This window comes from Malaya genurostris, chromosome 3 (assembly GCF_030247185.1).
Source record: "Malaya genurostris strain Urasoe2022 chromosome 3, Malgen_1.1, whole genome shotgun sequence".
Classification (NCBI taxonomy): domain Eukaryota; kingdom Metazoa; phylum Arthropoda; class Insecta; order Diptera; family Culicidae; genus Malaya; species Malaya genurostris.
The window spans coordinates 39724810-39740182 of NC_080572.1; the positions used below are offsets into that span (position 1 = coordinate 39724810).

Below are 15373 nucleotides of genomic sequence, written 5' to 3' on the forward strand. Positions count from 1 at the left end.
TCTCCTTCGACCACTTTCCAGTAATATTGCTCTTTTTGAGTCATGCAAGTGGTTAGATGTTAGTAACAATCACTCAAATATCTGGTTGCAAACTAGTCACAAACAAACTAGCGTAATAAAAATTGTTACTTGGGATCCTAGGTCCCATCCTATACAAGATTTTTATATCAGACATCCCACCTCTTCCGGGTGGTGGTGTTCTGTCACAATTTGCTGATGATACTGCCATTTTTTTACAAAGGTCGTGTCATTAATGCTTTGAAGACTACAGACAGGTCTGAACGCTCTAACTGAATATTTTACAAACTGGAAAATTGTGATCAATGCAGCAAAAACTCAGGTCATCTTGTTTCCACATTCAAGATCTCCAAAACTTGTTCCATCAGACGAATGCCGAATACAATTCGGTAATGAGGTCATCCAATGGTCCGACGAAGTTATCTATCTAGGACTCACCTTTGACAGACATCTGATATTCAGGTCACATGTTGACAAAATCGTTCAAAAATGCAGCATACTTATTGGGTCTCTGTATCCGCTGATTTGTAGAACATCTAAACTGTGCCTGAAGAACCAGATGGCTGTCTATGAACAAATCATCTACCCCGCAATTGAATACGTAGTCCCTGTTTGGCGGGGCTGTGCACGAACGCACAAACATAGGCTTCAGCGTTTCCAAAGTAAGATCTCAAAGATGATTCTAAATCTACCCCCTTGGACAAGGACTAGTGAAGTACATGAGATGGCCTCCTTGGATATACTAGAACAAAAATTCGAACAATACTACACGAAATTTGAAGAAAGGTGCTCAATCTCTGTAATACAAATAATTCAAAATTTGTACGTATTAGGTTAGGGATAGTCATAAGTAAGTAGATATTTTATTAATAATTAAAATAAAAATTATGATTAAACATTAGTATGTAAAACAAGAGTAACTAAAACACCTATTATTAATAACGAATCGTATGAACAACAAAGATGAAAGGCCAAAGGGTCAAAATACTTGTACTGTAAAACGTTGATGTAATACACAAGAATAAAATTAATGAACAGATATTTATGCATATATGAAAAACGATCATTTCTATTTATGCTTCACGCAGTACTGGACGTCGTGATGAGGACTTTCTATCAACAGCAGCAACAACAAATCATCAGTATGCTTCTGATTACTGTATCAGGATTCGGAAACTGAATTTTGTTTTGAATTTTTAAACTGAATTCTTAAACTGAATTTAGAACCTGAAGTCTGGTCCACCTGAATTCTGAATTCAATTTAAATACAGATTCAGAATTTGAAATTAAGGCTTTGGAATTGAATCCTAATCCTGGATTGTGAAACTAAATTTCTGGAAACGATTTCTGGACTAGATTTTGAAACTGAATACAGTTTCTCAATTCATGTTCGAAATTCAAATCCAGTACTCTGATGCAGTAATTCCACTTCTGAATTATTGTGCAAACTTCAAGCTATGAATTTTGGAACTAACTTAGAAATAGATCTGAACTCCTTAACCTGAATTTTTCAACTGACTTTGAAACACCTAATCCTGACTTGAAACTAGAATTCAATTCCTGAATTCAGTTTCAGAATTTAATTCCTTAACTCAGTTTCAGAATTCATTTCGAGAATTCAGGTTCGGATTTCAAGTTCAGAAATCAGCTCTCGAACTAAATTTTAGTTCCTTACGAATTCCACTCTTCCGCATAGTCTTCGTTCACGTGATATCATTGTTCATTCCGTTGCACAAGCTTCCTTGACCCTTTCCGCATAGAAGCTTATCGCCAGCTAGTTGAATCAGGCTGCAGTTCCGTGTCAATTGTGTTGACAGTAGTGCGTCCAAGGTGAGGAAATGCATCAGCCTAATATCAGATTGTGGTTGTTGGTCTACCAGAGAATCAATTTTATCCACACCAATCACTTCACGCTCTGAATCATGAACAACCATCTTTTTTCACACAAAAACCTTATTATAGTATGAATTTCATAGTTAGCGAGGTCAATTTACAGTTAGGCAAATGACTACTGAATTAATACCTGACGGCTGCATTAGTAATGCCTCATAAGACATGCACAACTTTAAATATGCGCAGACATTTTTTGTAAGATTATGTTTACTTCAAATAACCAATTTTATTTCGTTTTTTACGTCTTCTACTCTTCAGTACGTTAACATTTCATATTGAACTGTTAGCGAGACTAAGCAGTTCAACATGAATCGCGAATGCATCGAAATGGAATGTCCAGACAAGTTCAAGCTAATTATCCATGCACATTGTGGTAATTTGAGGAATTGAAAAATTGCCTGATGTGTTAAAGACGAAACGAAAAAAAAAACAAATGTTAAATGTGGTAATGGGAAAATACCAAATAATTTTACAAAGAACTGGACTCATTCCACACCATAAAGTAGAATTTTGAATAACAACAAATGTTAGAAACTAACGTAAGCACTGCAGTCAAGCATAGTTTTAGTAATCTGTTTAAAAAATAACATTAAACAGTATTCTTCTTTCACTTGAAAAGTTTATTTTACGGAGTGAGAGTCGTAAAGTTCTATCAGTTTCGGGAAACAAAAGAAAACTCTGCCAAAAATTGTGCTGAAACCACTTTTGCTGCACGAACGACATTGATTTAACCAATGTCAGACTATAAAATTGAGCTATGTTTTGCATTCATGTTTGAGGGAGAAAAAACTGCGAAAACAAAGGACGCAGAAAGGAAGTCAAAACACTACCGCCACCAACGTGATGTGCTGAAAACCGTTTGCTAGTACGGAAGCACGTTTCTCTGTTTCTGAAAGCACTTTCCTATAATGATTACCAGTGCGTAAAGGTCGGGGCTACCCGTTGAGTGGTTTCTAAAGCTTCTCAAAAGCGGAAAACTGTTCTAAATAAAACTCAGTAGCTACAAAAGACGTAAACACGCATCACACTAAACTGTCTATTCTTAATGGTTAACAATCCGATAAAAAAGGCAACACAGGAGATGAAAAAGAGAAAGAGGGTGCATTAATGATCTGAGAAACGCTCTGCGAGATCCGGCGCAGTGAATGCATACAAATGAAACCAGTGACATTGAATTACAAGTAAACAAGTTATACAATCATTCTCTAGCGGTTTTTTTCTTCCCTTTATCAAAAGGCGAATAACCTTGGTGCACACGAGCAAACGTAAGAAAACATTTAACACCTTCTAGTACAACTAACATCTATTCTAGATCTACGTTACCGTTAGTATTATTATTCTGACCGGCATGTTTGTTGGCCACTCCGTCCGGGACCGGGTGAGGGTTCTGGCCGATCCCTTTTTGTCCCACAGTTCCGATTGGAGGCGGTGGAGCCGATTTCTGGTAGATGTTATTATCCGTCTGTATGGCGGACAACGGAATCGCGAGACAGTTGTTCCCCGGTGCCTGAATGCAATCCTGTTCGGACTTCGGCAACGGAGAGTAGGCAATAATGGATCCCCGTCCAGATGATGGGCTGATACGGTTGTACCGTCCACCACCGGCCAACTTGTCACTCATCTTTTCCGCTAAGAACGACAACCGACAGCCGGGTCTGCGACTTTGACCTTCCGAGTGATTCCCACGGTAACGCCGGCCCTTCTACTAGCGGTGACAATCTCCCCGACGGCAGCTATTCGCATTCTTTCACTCGGTGGGTGTGAATGTTTTGTTCTTCCTCCCTTTACCGGACACCACGCGACCGTGCGTGTGTGTATGTGTGTATTATCGCCACCGCATGAGAGAAAGCCCGAAGATTACGATGCTACTTCATTTGTTTTTTCTTTCTCGTTACGTTTCGTCGAAGCATATTTCATTTCACTTAGCACTGCATGTAAACTAACTTGACTCACTGTAATTTCTTTTTTGGTATTCAATGAAATTTCACCGCCACGATAACACTGCAATTTCTAACAAATAATGGAAACAAGAACAAAAATTCGGCAGCTTAAACAATCGTTAACGACTTCCGGAAGGTAAGGTCTATTTACTCGAGTATTTCAAGCGATTGTGTAAATTTCCTTTGGTATGATCAATACATTTAGAGATGCACGAGAAGTATTAAATTTAAAGTGTAGCAGTGAATGGCTGAAGGCAAAAAATCGAATACACTGAGGTCTTGCCTTGGAAATGCATAAAACGTCGAGATCTGGTGTTATCCCGAAATTTTTTTAAAGTCAACTCTCTGACGCTTAGAAAATTTTTATATTTTTCAAAAACGTTATTTCATTACACCAGATCTCGACGTTTCATGCATTACTAAAACATAAAAAAAATGTTCGATCTCGGAAAGTCCCAAAGTCCTTTTTTATGATTTTTTTTATTTTACACCAGATCTGGACGTATTTCTAAGACATTTGAAATTTTAAAAAAATTCGTCCATTTTGCGGTTTTTTCTACACGGATTACCGAAGTTACGCGTTCTCAAATTCTCAAAGTCGATAGAAAATTTTTTTTTAGGATTGCACCAGATCTGGACGTTTCTTGCATTTCTAAGATATTCGGCCTAAATAAACGAATTATCTCACAAAGCGCATCGTGTAAAGCCGACACATAGAAGTACGAAATATTGTCAGGTGCTGGTGTCTATTCTCGTGAAATGAGACAAGATCAGTGTCATTCACGTGGTGGATACTGTACTGTGTTCCAAGCAGAAATCTATGCGATTCTGTGTGGGGTACAATAGTCACTTCAACAGGGAATCTGTGGTAAACAAATTTATTTTTGTTCCGACAGTCAGGTGGCTTTAATTGATGATCTAGGTATTTCAAATGTTGTTTACTTCTTATGGGTACCAGGGCATTCTGGTATTACAAAAAGGGTTAGAGCTGGTAAAGCGAATTATTTCGTAGGTCCAGAACCAGCTTTACCACAGTCAACTAGTTGGATAAAGCACAAGCCTCGTTATTGGGCTGCATCCAAACATGCCAGTAACTGGCGCAGCTTGCCAACTCACGCTCGGACGAAACCATTTTCATCAGATTTGAATCTGAAAATGTCAAAATGTCTATTGCATTTTTCCAAGCAGCATTGCAGTATTCTGGTCATAGCTCTGACTGGACATTGCAAACTCTACTATCACATGGCTACTATTCAGCGTGTTGAATATTATTCGTGTGATTTGTGTGAAGGCGATTACGGTACTTCATATCATCTGATATGTAACTGTCCCGCATTGACGAGCTTTGTGGCGAGTTAAGTGTTTATGCGATGAGCTATTCCAATATAAATAAAACAGCCGCCTAAAGTCATTGTATTTTAATGGAAACGCTCCAACTGAAACACATCGAAAGTGGTTGGCATGATTTAGAAGTGGCAATTTTGATTTGCAAAACGAAGAACGACCCGAAGCGCCCCAAAGTTTGAAGGTGAAGTATTGGAGGAACTGTTCGATCAAGACCCGCCACAAACGCAAGAAGAACTTCCAAAATCATTCGAAGTTACTCAGTCAGCCATTTTCCAACGTTTAAGGGCAATGAGATTGATCCAAAATGTATGCGATTGGGTTCCGTATGAATTGAATCCAAGAAAGCGCCGTTTGTTCACGAGCGTACAACTACTCCAACGACACAAAAAAATTCCGCTGTTTGTGTCCGCGTTCTACCTAAGCCCTCTCACAAAAGAAAAATCAGTATCGAATCGATTTGCTCTCTGTGCGGTTCGTTAATACCGTAGAAAAGACTGCTGTGCACATCATCTTCTACGGATTTGTTTTATGCGCTGTTCACTTAGCATAAGTGACATTCTCATCGGACTTCTGCTGTTTCTTCGCAGTGGAGGAAAACGAAAGATGACCTCGATCATGAAGTGCTGAGTGATTGTGATCAGTACTTTTCAGCATCTCCGCCGACAAAGGACAGGACATTTAAAAATTTTTGGGGACGGGTGTAGCGTAATGGGATAGTCGATGCCTTTCATGCAGCCCGCCTGGGTTCGATTCCCAACCCCGCACATAGGGTCAGAAAGATTTTCTGGTCCGAAGAGGCGAATGACCTAAGATGTTAAAGCCTCTATAATTGAAACAAAAAAAAAAAATTTAAAAATTTGTAGTTGTTTGAAAGTAAGTATGTCGACTGTGCAACTTCACCATTCGATGATGTCTCTGGGCTTTTTCAAGGAAGTCAACCAGAACCGTTTATAAAACTATATTCTGCTGATGACTTCAAATTATTTCATGTTATCAAATTCACAACTGATTAAAAGATCATACAGAAACAATTGGATAATCCTAATATTGCTATCTAATACGTTATAGTCTAATTAGTTCTCTGGTGCAAACGAACTTTTGATCAGTACCCACCTAAAAAAACAACAGACTGGAAAAAGACTGATGAATGAAACATTCGAAATTAGTGAAATTTGTGACCCAAATGTAAAAAAATATTTCAATACTGAAAATTTCGTTACGATTTATTTTGTTTCAAAGAAGTAACATTTGATGGAAATCGCGAACCGGAAATCAATGTTGGAATCAATTGAATTGGTCAGGTTAAGAAATCATGAAGTCGTTGAAATTGGTTAAATCGATCATATGCAGCGTTCTTAAACAGCGGCATAGCATCGATTGGCAGGATCACAGCAAGCGTCGTGGTGGAGTTAATAAGGTTTTGGTTTTCAACGGTGGCACTACACAGGAATAGGGCAGGAAAGGATGCCTTGATTACCCCCAAATTGGAACGAGTATATTCGGTGCTACACTAAACCAGTGCAGCGCTAAAACCAAAAACGGCACAAAAATCGGAATCCGTATTTGAATGTGTTGAGCACAATGAGCACCGAAGCACCGTCAACAGGATTCGTCTTTGAGACTGATTTCGCTCTTACCGGACCAGCAAGCAATCAAACAGGACACTGGAACAGAATCTAGTGGCCAAAAGACGTGCCGGAAGTTGTACAACGAAATAGATGCATCCTCGTGGACTATGAAACGTACGTGAAAATGGATAAGAGCCCTAGCATAAATCAAATAAAATTTATTTTATTTATGGTCCTAGTTAGTTGAATTTTTTGTTCCGTCGATAAATTTGTAAGGTATTTGCAGGTGCGGTAAAAATCTCTGGTTTTCGTGACAAGCATAACTATGGATGACGAAATGTACAAAAATAAGTGCCTGAAAAAGCGCATTATTTCGTGCACTAAAGCTCTCCATGAACATCCAAAGTTTTCGCCTGATTTGGAAAGCTGTTACTACAGAGGAGAAGTACTATAATGGTATTGAGACAACAGGGTGAGTTTATTCAAAAAAGAACATCCATTCATATCTAGAGGTATTATAGGATAAAATATCACAAGAACATCTACGAGCCTCAAATGATGCATTCCTTGATCGTTTACGATGAGTGGTTGTACTCAAGGGTGAATAAGTTAAACTTTGCCAGTGTATTTTCAAAAAGTGATGTGTTCTCAAGTGAAATTGAATAAACTTTAAATAAAATGTTTTTGCTTGTCGGACCCTGTATTTTGCGAATTAGGTTGAACTTCTAAGTTGCAATGGTAGTTAAATTTTAACTGTTAATGCACTGATTGCATGCACAGGAAATTGGCTTTAAACATATACGTCGAACATTGGTAATATTCGAAGGTTCAGGTACACAATGCAGTTACTTTAGAGTATCATCCAAATTAAATTCGTGGTTCGCTTGAAGTACAAACGTGATCGACCGTCGTTCCGAAAAGTAATGAAATTTTGGCAGCACGGTCCTCAGAATAAATGCCATCTTGATATCGAACAACAGTGAACTCACTTCTCTTTCACTCGAATGCGCGTTCGAATTTACCACTATTTAGGTAAATAACAGGGAAACAAAACAAATATCACAGGCCGCGTGGTGGCTATAGAGAAAATTTGAATTACTTTTGCTCTTCACCTCATCACTCTTCTTTTTTTGCTAAAATTAGACGTATCACTTTTCCGCTCGCTTATTCTTTCACTTTGCTCATGAACCTCCACAGAATTTACTTCTACTGATCAGCAAAAAAAACATCATCAGCTGGGCCCATTATCACACGAAGAGAGCGAGCAAGTTTTTCATCCCAGTCGTCAGTCGCACTTCTCTCACTTAATCCATCCCACGGTAACGGTTCTTTCAGATATTCCATCTATAATAGATCGGGCCCATCATCCGGTGTTAGCCATATCATCAAGACCGCAGAAAACATCCTAAACTGCATCTCTGTAATATTCTCACTCCATCCAAGCTGGAAATTCAACGGCACTTTTTCCCATTCACAGCATATCCTTGGACCCCCGCCCCCACATTCAATCAGCTACTCCAGGACAAAGGCGACCGACCGACTCGTATCGAACTGTACTGCAGAGTGAAACGCGCGTATATAACTCAAAAACCGGTGCTGCAGGTTCTGGAACTGTATGTGTTATGTTTTATTTTACACCCCCTTTGACTGTCCATACTTTTTGCGGTATCCGAGTTATGCTGTTTTTCAACCCGACGTACTGACAAACTAACCCGAACCGGTCAATGGCGCTGCAACAACTGAGGATTGCGAGAGAAAAAGATCCGCAGCACGCCGAGGCTTGTTCGGTTGAAATGAACATCTTAGCCGAACTAACGCCACCGGCTGGGCAACTGTCGCATCGTGGCAGCCCCATGATACCAACGGAAACCGAACAATCGCAAACGAAGCCTCATTTCCGAGCGCCCAGAATGCGATGAACGCGCGAGAACCGCTTCCGAGAATTCATTCCGCTACGTACAGGGCTCCTGGCACGAAAACGACCTGCGCCTCCTTCAATGAGTATGTTTGGCGGACCATGCGGCTCCTGTGTTGCCCTGTTTGATGTACTGCAATGCAATCGCTGTTGGTTGATTGAAAGAATTGAATCGCGCAGTTTTGCATATTCGTGTCGTAAGAACAACATTGAGTTGGATGGTGCCATTTAGAGATTTGTCATCCAATGAGGTAAGCGAAATAATCCCAGCAGTGGTGTAAAATCGTAAGCAAAATACACATCGACGCAATCAGCCTGACATGGCATGACAAGGAAGCTGTGACGGAATGATGCACATGTTTTTCATTCAGCCTACATGGGTTTAATTCCTAGTTCTAAGATCAATGTAAGATTTGCACCTACGCACAAAAGTATCGTGTTTTGTTTTCGTAAGGTTGAGACATTTTAAAAATGAGTTGCACGTCAGTATGAAAATTGAGGTGAAAATTTAGTGCTATTCTGATTGTCTACACGTCATGAGAAAGATTCCGAAGGTAGAAAAATAGGTTCCTCATGAACTGAGTATTAGGAAAATCGAGAAACGGCGAACGACATTTTGCTTTCTCGGCATGAAACAAAGCGTGACTTACGATGAAACATGATTTTTTCGTGGATCCCTGGCGCTGAAAATCAAGGATTGACAAGACCAACCATCGAAATCAACTGCAAAACTTAATCGCTTCGAAGGAAACTGTAAACACAGGGTAATGCAAAGGAACCAGACATCTCCGGTTACTCTGGAACCAAACATCTAGTAGTTTTCCATCATGGAGCACTGGAGTGTCGCTCACTGCGTTTTTATTTATAACTCGTTTTTGAAGAATCAGTCGTACGATACAGATAGTCGTAAGTTTAAAAAACATTTTAAATTAATGGAGGGGCATCTTCACAACCTGTAACGATTTCGTCTCTGCATAATAACGACAATGTTGCTTGTTAATCGCGCCAAGTGAAAGTGGGCTTCGTCGCTCGACATTATGTCGCTTATAGAAATCTCATCACTGCCTAATATTTCGAGCATCTTGTTCTCGAACGATAAACGAGCTCCACAATCGGCCGGTTTCAACTGCCTGGTGATGACGATCTTACAGTCTGTTACATAATAGTGTAATCACTGTTGCGAGAAAATGAAAAAAACTAAACACGAAAATGCTTTTGAATATTTTTTTTTTTTTTTGTTTCTATTATAGAGGCTTTAACATTAATGTCATTCACCTCTTCGGAACAGAAAAACTTTCTGACCCTATGTGCGGGGTTGGGAATCGAACCCAGGCGGACTGCGTGAAAGGCATCGACGTATCCATCACGCTATACCCGTCCCCCCCTTTTGAATATTGTTTTATTAGATCAAAAATTCAAAAATTCTCTTCAGCGTTAATAATGGCTTGACACCTTCGAGATATACTTTGAGCGAGATTTTGCGCGTATTTTGCTGAAAACGACCTCCAAACTTTGTGAATTCGACTAACAAGCTGCTTTAAATTGTGTGGTCGGTTCTCCCCTAGCTTCATCATCATTTGATCCCAAACGTTCTCAATTGGATTGGCATCGGACGACTGAGAGGGCCAATCCAAGGTGGGCCTTCCGAAGGACACTACTGCCGTCTGTGTTAAAAAAAATCTCACAATTCCACTTTATCGAGTCGTGACCACGCTTTTATGTAACAGACTGTATATGGATGAAACGACGATGGAAAGAACGACGAAAAGAGCAGCCGAATGTTTCTTACCCGAATGCACGGAACTCTTCACAAGGGCGGATCGAACTCGTTCGACATTCTCAGGTGTCCGGACAATCCGGACTTGGCCCGGAGGTTTTATTTTGATCACATAACCTGTTTTTACAAAAGTTTTCACCCACAGCTTCATAGTATTATGCGAAGGCACCGGCATTCGGCAGTCCAGTGCTCTGTGATGGAAACTACTAGACGACTTTAAATCTTCATTCTTCTACTTTCCGATGCCTTGTTCGGTTTATCTCATCCTTGTTTGGTTCTTCTCATCCTTGTTTGGTTCCAGTTCAACCGAAGAACATAATGTGTCTGGTTCCGTTAAGTAACCCTGTAGAAGAGAGGTGGCGATTATCGCGCACCTAAGCTTTTTAAAGCATTATAAATAAAATATTACCTTTTTTAAGATCTTAAACACGTCTACGGAAACTTAAAACCTTACTTTACAATATTCTCAAATGAACGATTACAATTATGTTGCTTACGAGAATTAAAGCCACAAAATAAGGGTAAAGGTGCGCACGATAAATTATCCGTAATATTCGAATACTGAATTTCCGTAATACTCGGAATACACGATGAAAACTTCGTTGGGACGAAAAGCTGTTACTAAATCTAAAAAATTTATATTGGTATCAAATCTATATGGAAGGTGAAATGTAGCCGAATCAAGTTAATAGGGCAAAATCTCAATATTTTCTTCTGCAAGTAAATAGTGGTAAACGTTAACAGGAGCTCACAATGAGATGCGCACTAATATGTACCGCGCACTATTACCCACTTCTCAGCTACTAATTGATTCTGACTTCAAATGATGAATTGGAATCAAACATTGCCCAGAATGCTCCGCAAGAAATTAGAAAGTCATTTTGCAGCACGACAACGCTCCCACCTACACAGTGATAGCAATAAAAAAACATATTTTAATCCACCTAGTGGTGTAATGATGCCTTTCTCATATTACTCATTACACCATAAATATAACCGTGAAATTAACGAAAACAACTGTTTTTTGAATTGAAATAGGAAAATTGACTCGGACCTAATCTCATAAACTCTATAAATCCTGTTTACCCTGTAGTTCCGGAACCGAAAGTAGTATCCACAACAAATAAAGGAATTCCGTATGAAACTGTAAGACTTTTCTTTTGAACCTATAAGTTTGTGAAAATCGATTTGGCCATCTCCAAGAAAAGTGGGATCATTTTTGCAGTTTTTAATCACTATTTCCAATTTTTCCGAAACCGGATTCAGATGATTATTATTATTATTATTATTATTATTATTATTATTATTATTATTATTATTATTATTATTATTATTATTATTATTATTATTATTATTATTATTATTATTATTATTATTATTATTATTATTATTATTATTATTATTATTATTATTATTATTATTATTATTATTATTGACATCACTACACAACCTGTACGAAATAGAACAAAGCACGCCTTGTTCGTTTTGTGTTTTATTCTTCTTACGGTGTTGTACATATTGTCACTCTATATGGCGATTTGAAAACTTTGACACTCATCGCCCTGAAATTTCACAGTAGCTTTAAAGACAGTATGAACTTTAATTCAAATCAAGATTTGTGAGAATCGTTTCAAGCATCGCAGAGAAATCGAAGTAAATTTAGTTTTAGGAGTTTTTCTTCTCCACTTTCGGTGCTCTCGGAACAGGAAAAAAGTTGATCAGTAGTTCCGAATTAAGTTTTCATGCCCAAAAACTAACAAGCTCTTCAACCTAGAAGAATTTATCAGACAGTTTTATGGGATTTGTAACTGTTTTTGACCATCGTTCGTGGAAAAATATTAATAAAAATGGTAATTTTCCACTTATCACGCTTTAGTTCCGGAACCGGAAGTCCAAATAAAATGTTTTGCAAAATTTTTAGGATATTATAAGACCTTTTATTTGAATCTTAGTTTGCGAAAATCGGTTGAGTTATTCCAGAGATAATTGAGTGTAAACTTTTTCTCAAATTTTCATATATTACCATGTAACTCCGGAACCGAAGGTCACATTCAAATGAAATTCAATAGCATGCTATGGGACAATAATACCTTTTATTTGAATCTTAGTTTGTGAAAATCGGTTCAGCCATCTCTGAGAAGAGTGAGTGCATACTTTTTTCACTTTTTTGGTACATATCATCCTATATCTCCGGAACCGGAAGTCGGATCGGAATGAAATTCAATAGCAGGCTATGGGACTATGAGACCTTTCATTTGAATCTTTGTTTGTGAAAATCGGTTTAGCCATCTCTGAGAAAAGTAAGTGCATATTTTTGTTACATACACATACACACACACGGACACATACACACACACACACACACACACACACACACACACACACACACACACACACACACACACTCACAGACATTTGCTCAGTTCGTCGAGCTGAGTCGAATGGTATATGACATTCGGATCTCCGGGCCTCGGCTAAAAAGTCGATTTCCACAGTGATTGCATAGCCTTTCTATATGAGAGAGGCAAAACAAACTAGAACTCGTCAAACTAAAATTAAGGATTTCGCATTGCTATAGCGAAGGCTAAAAACCAGGGCTTGCACATTGAAGTAACGAATATTACCGAAAGAGTTGCACCCTCTGTACTATTCACATACATTAGTATGACAGGTAGAATTCACAGCGCAACCCAAGCAAGTGGAGCTGCTTCATTCATTCATTAGTTCATGAAGATGTGCGCCAGCTAATGACTATGCTTCATAAGGTTAGCATTTGATAAATGATTGTTGCTGTCGCCGCAAGGTTCTCCGGTGATTGACAACTATCACAATGACAATTAAAATGCAAATTCTCAACTCACTCATCAAAAATAGGCAATAAATTGTAAAACAGTATATAGGATTCTAAGGCTAATGTTAGGATTTAATATGACGTTAGATTCAAATCCTATTTGCCAAATCCATCCCGAATGTACTCGAAATAATATGATTTGGAAGGAAAGTAACAAACCGGGAACAGCCAGGAGTTTAGGACGTTGTAGTCCCCAATTATAATTATCTCATCGCCAAGAGCGTTCAAAAAGTATTTATATAAATACTCATAGCAAAAACTTTCTTGCAAACGTTCGTAAATAGAGATATCTGTTCACAATGAGCACCACCGGTGATTTGTTCAATAAGTTTTATTTCACACAAAAACAAATATTCCTTTCTAGAACATCTTTTTTTTCTGGCTTTACAATCAATTTGTGTAGGAAACTAAATTCATGTTATCTCATCTCATCATTTGTTGAAACCACAGATATCATCTGTACGGGCTTGAAATTTTTTTTTTCGAAATCCTGTGTGAATTTCAAATTTGCTGTACGTTGGAAACAAGAAGCTCACTACTGCCATCTACTCGACTATTCGCCGCGTATTTTCAAAACCTTCCACTACGTTCCGGAACGGTAACGAAGTTCTCCTGAAATATTCCAACTACAACAATTAGATCTCTTCTCACACGAATTCCCTATGTGTGAAAGACAACTTTATTTCCATGTAGTTTATATCACACGTGAATTCAATCAGAATAAAACAAAGATAAGCTTGTTATTTTAACTAACAGTAACACAAAAATTTTGCGTTAATGGGCGGGTAGGGTCTAACACTTGTGGAAAATCATTTATTTTATCTTTGTATTATAGTAATCTGTATCTTATAGTAATTGTATCTTATAGTAAAGCATTTCGAGAATATTTTGTCGTTTTTTTAACCCTATCGGTACAAAACTCTGAAAGTTATGGGGCTTTATCTTTACTTATCTCATTCTGCAGAGGTACACTGGCAAAGAATTCTGCTTCGACTGACTTGAAAATTTGACAAAACATTATTGAAATGTATCATCATCATTTAAATACAACGAAAAAATATGCACCCTCATTCTTGTTTACGTCCGTATCGACCATACGACGAACGGATACTTTCGAACAAATTCGAATAAGCCATTCTTGTTTTCACTCGAATGAATTCGAACGCAACTCGTTTGCCACAAAATATTCAAATATCAGTAAACTTCTAAAAATAAATGCTAAGCCTTGATAAAATCAGTTCAATTATTGTGATTATGCGAAACGCTAGAATATATGCCAGTTTAGTTACGAACGATACGCGGATTCGAACATCATTCGTACGAACGAAAAGTCCCATTCTCGTTTACGGACGAATAGACGAAATGCCGTGGTTTCGATTCGTCAGTTTAATGTTGCGAATCAACCGTTCGAACACATTGAAAAAAGTTTAACCGATTTCCAACACATTCATTTTCGAATCTAGAGGAGATTTGCAATCAAATCATAAATTTGTGTTTTGCATAGAACATTTAGAAAGCATAGCAGTCATAGTAAAATGCTGTTTTTTTTCTGGCGAGCCTTCGAATATATGCGCGGTTCCAAGTTTTTGCGGATCAAATTTTATATCTATTAGGTACTTTATGGAAAATGCGCTATGGGTAAACATGCTTTATTTTATAATAAATACATGATTTTCCCAATCTAATAAATATGTAGACTATCGAAAACATGAAAAAATTGCAAGAAAAAAACAACATATTTTCCGCAGATACTTCTGATTGGACTGCTTTTTTTACTTTGCACGAAGTTTAATTTGAAAATTTCATTTACCGACATCAATAAAATTGGTCCTGAGTACGATATTTACATGCATGGAATCTTCCTAAAAAGAACTACCTGCGATGCCGATCCTTCTTTCGCACAGGAATCGCGTTCGTACACATTCGAGTGAAAACAAGAATGGCTTGTTCACATTCATTCGAAAGTATGTGTTCGTCGAATAGTTGATACGGACGTAATCAAGCATGAGGATACAAAACCAGCAAAAAACAAGTGAAATAACAAATGATATCAAACATTTTTAA

At 38.1% G+C, this 15373-nt stretch overlaps 1 protein-coding gene across 17 annotated transcripts in view; it reads right to left on the minus strand.

Annotated features, from left to right (window-relative positions):
- LOC131439121 (uncharacterized) overlaps positions 1 to 8549 on the minus strand; it is a 142199-nt gene extending 133650 nt beyond the window's left edge. For 2 of the 17 annotated variants that reach the window (XM_058609765.1, XM_058609750.1), the window contains exons 1-2: positions 7756 to 8515; positions 3235 to 3921 (exon numbers count right to left, since the gene is read on the minus strand). In XM_058609765.1, coding sequence (XP_058465748.1) covers positions 3235 to 3532 — 298 coding nt within the window. In that variant the 5' untranslated portion in view covers positions 3533 to 3921; positions 7756 to 8515. Of the gene's footprint in view, positions 1 to 3234; positions 4046 to 7755 lie in introns of those variants that run through there. The other 15 variants (XM_058609768.1, XM_058609766.1, XM_058609760.1 and 12 more) reach the window with 14 other exon arrangements.
- Between the last annotated feature and the right edge of the window lie 6824 nt (positions 8550 to 15373).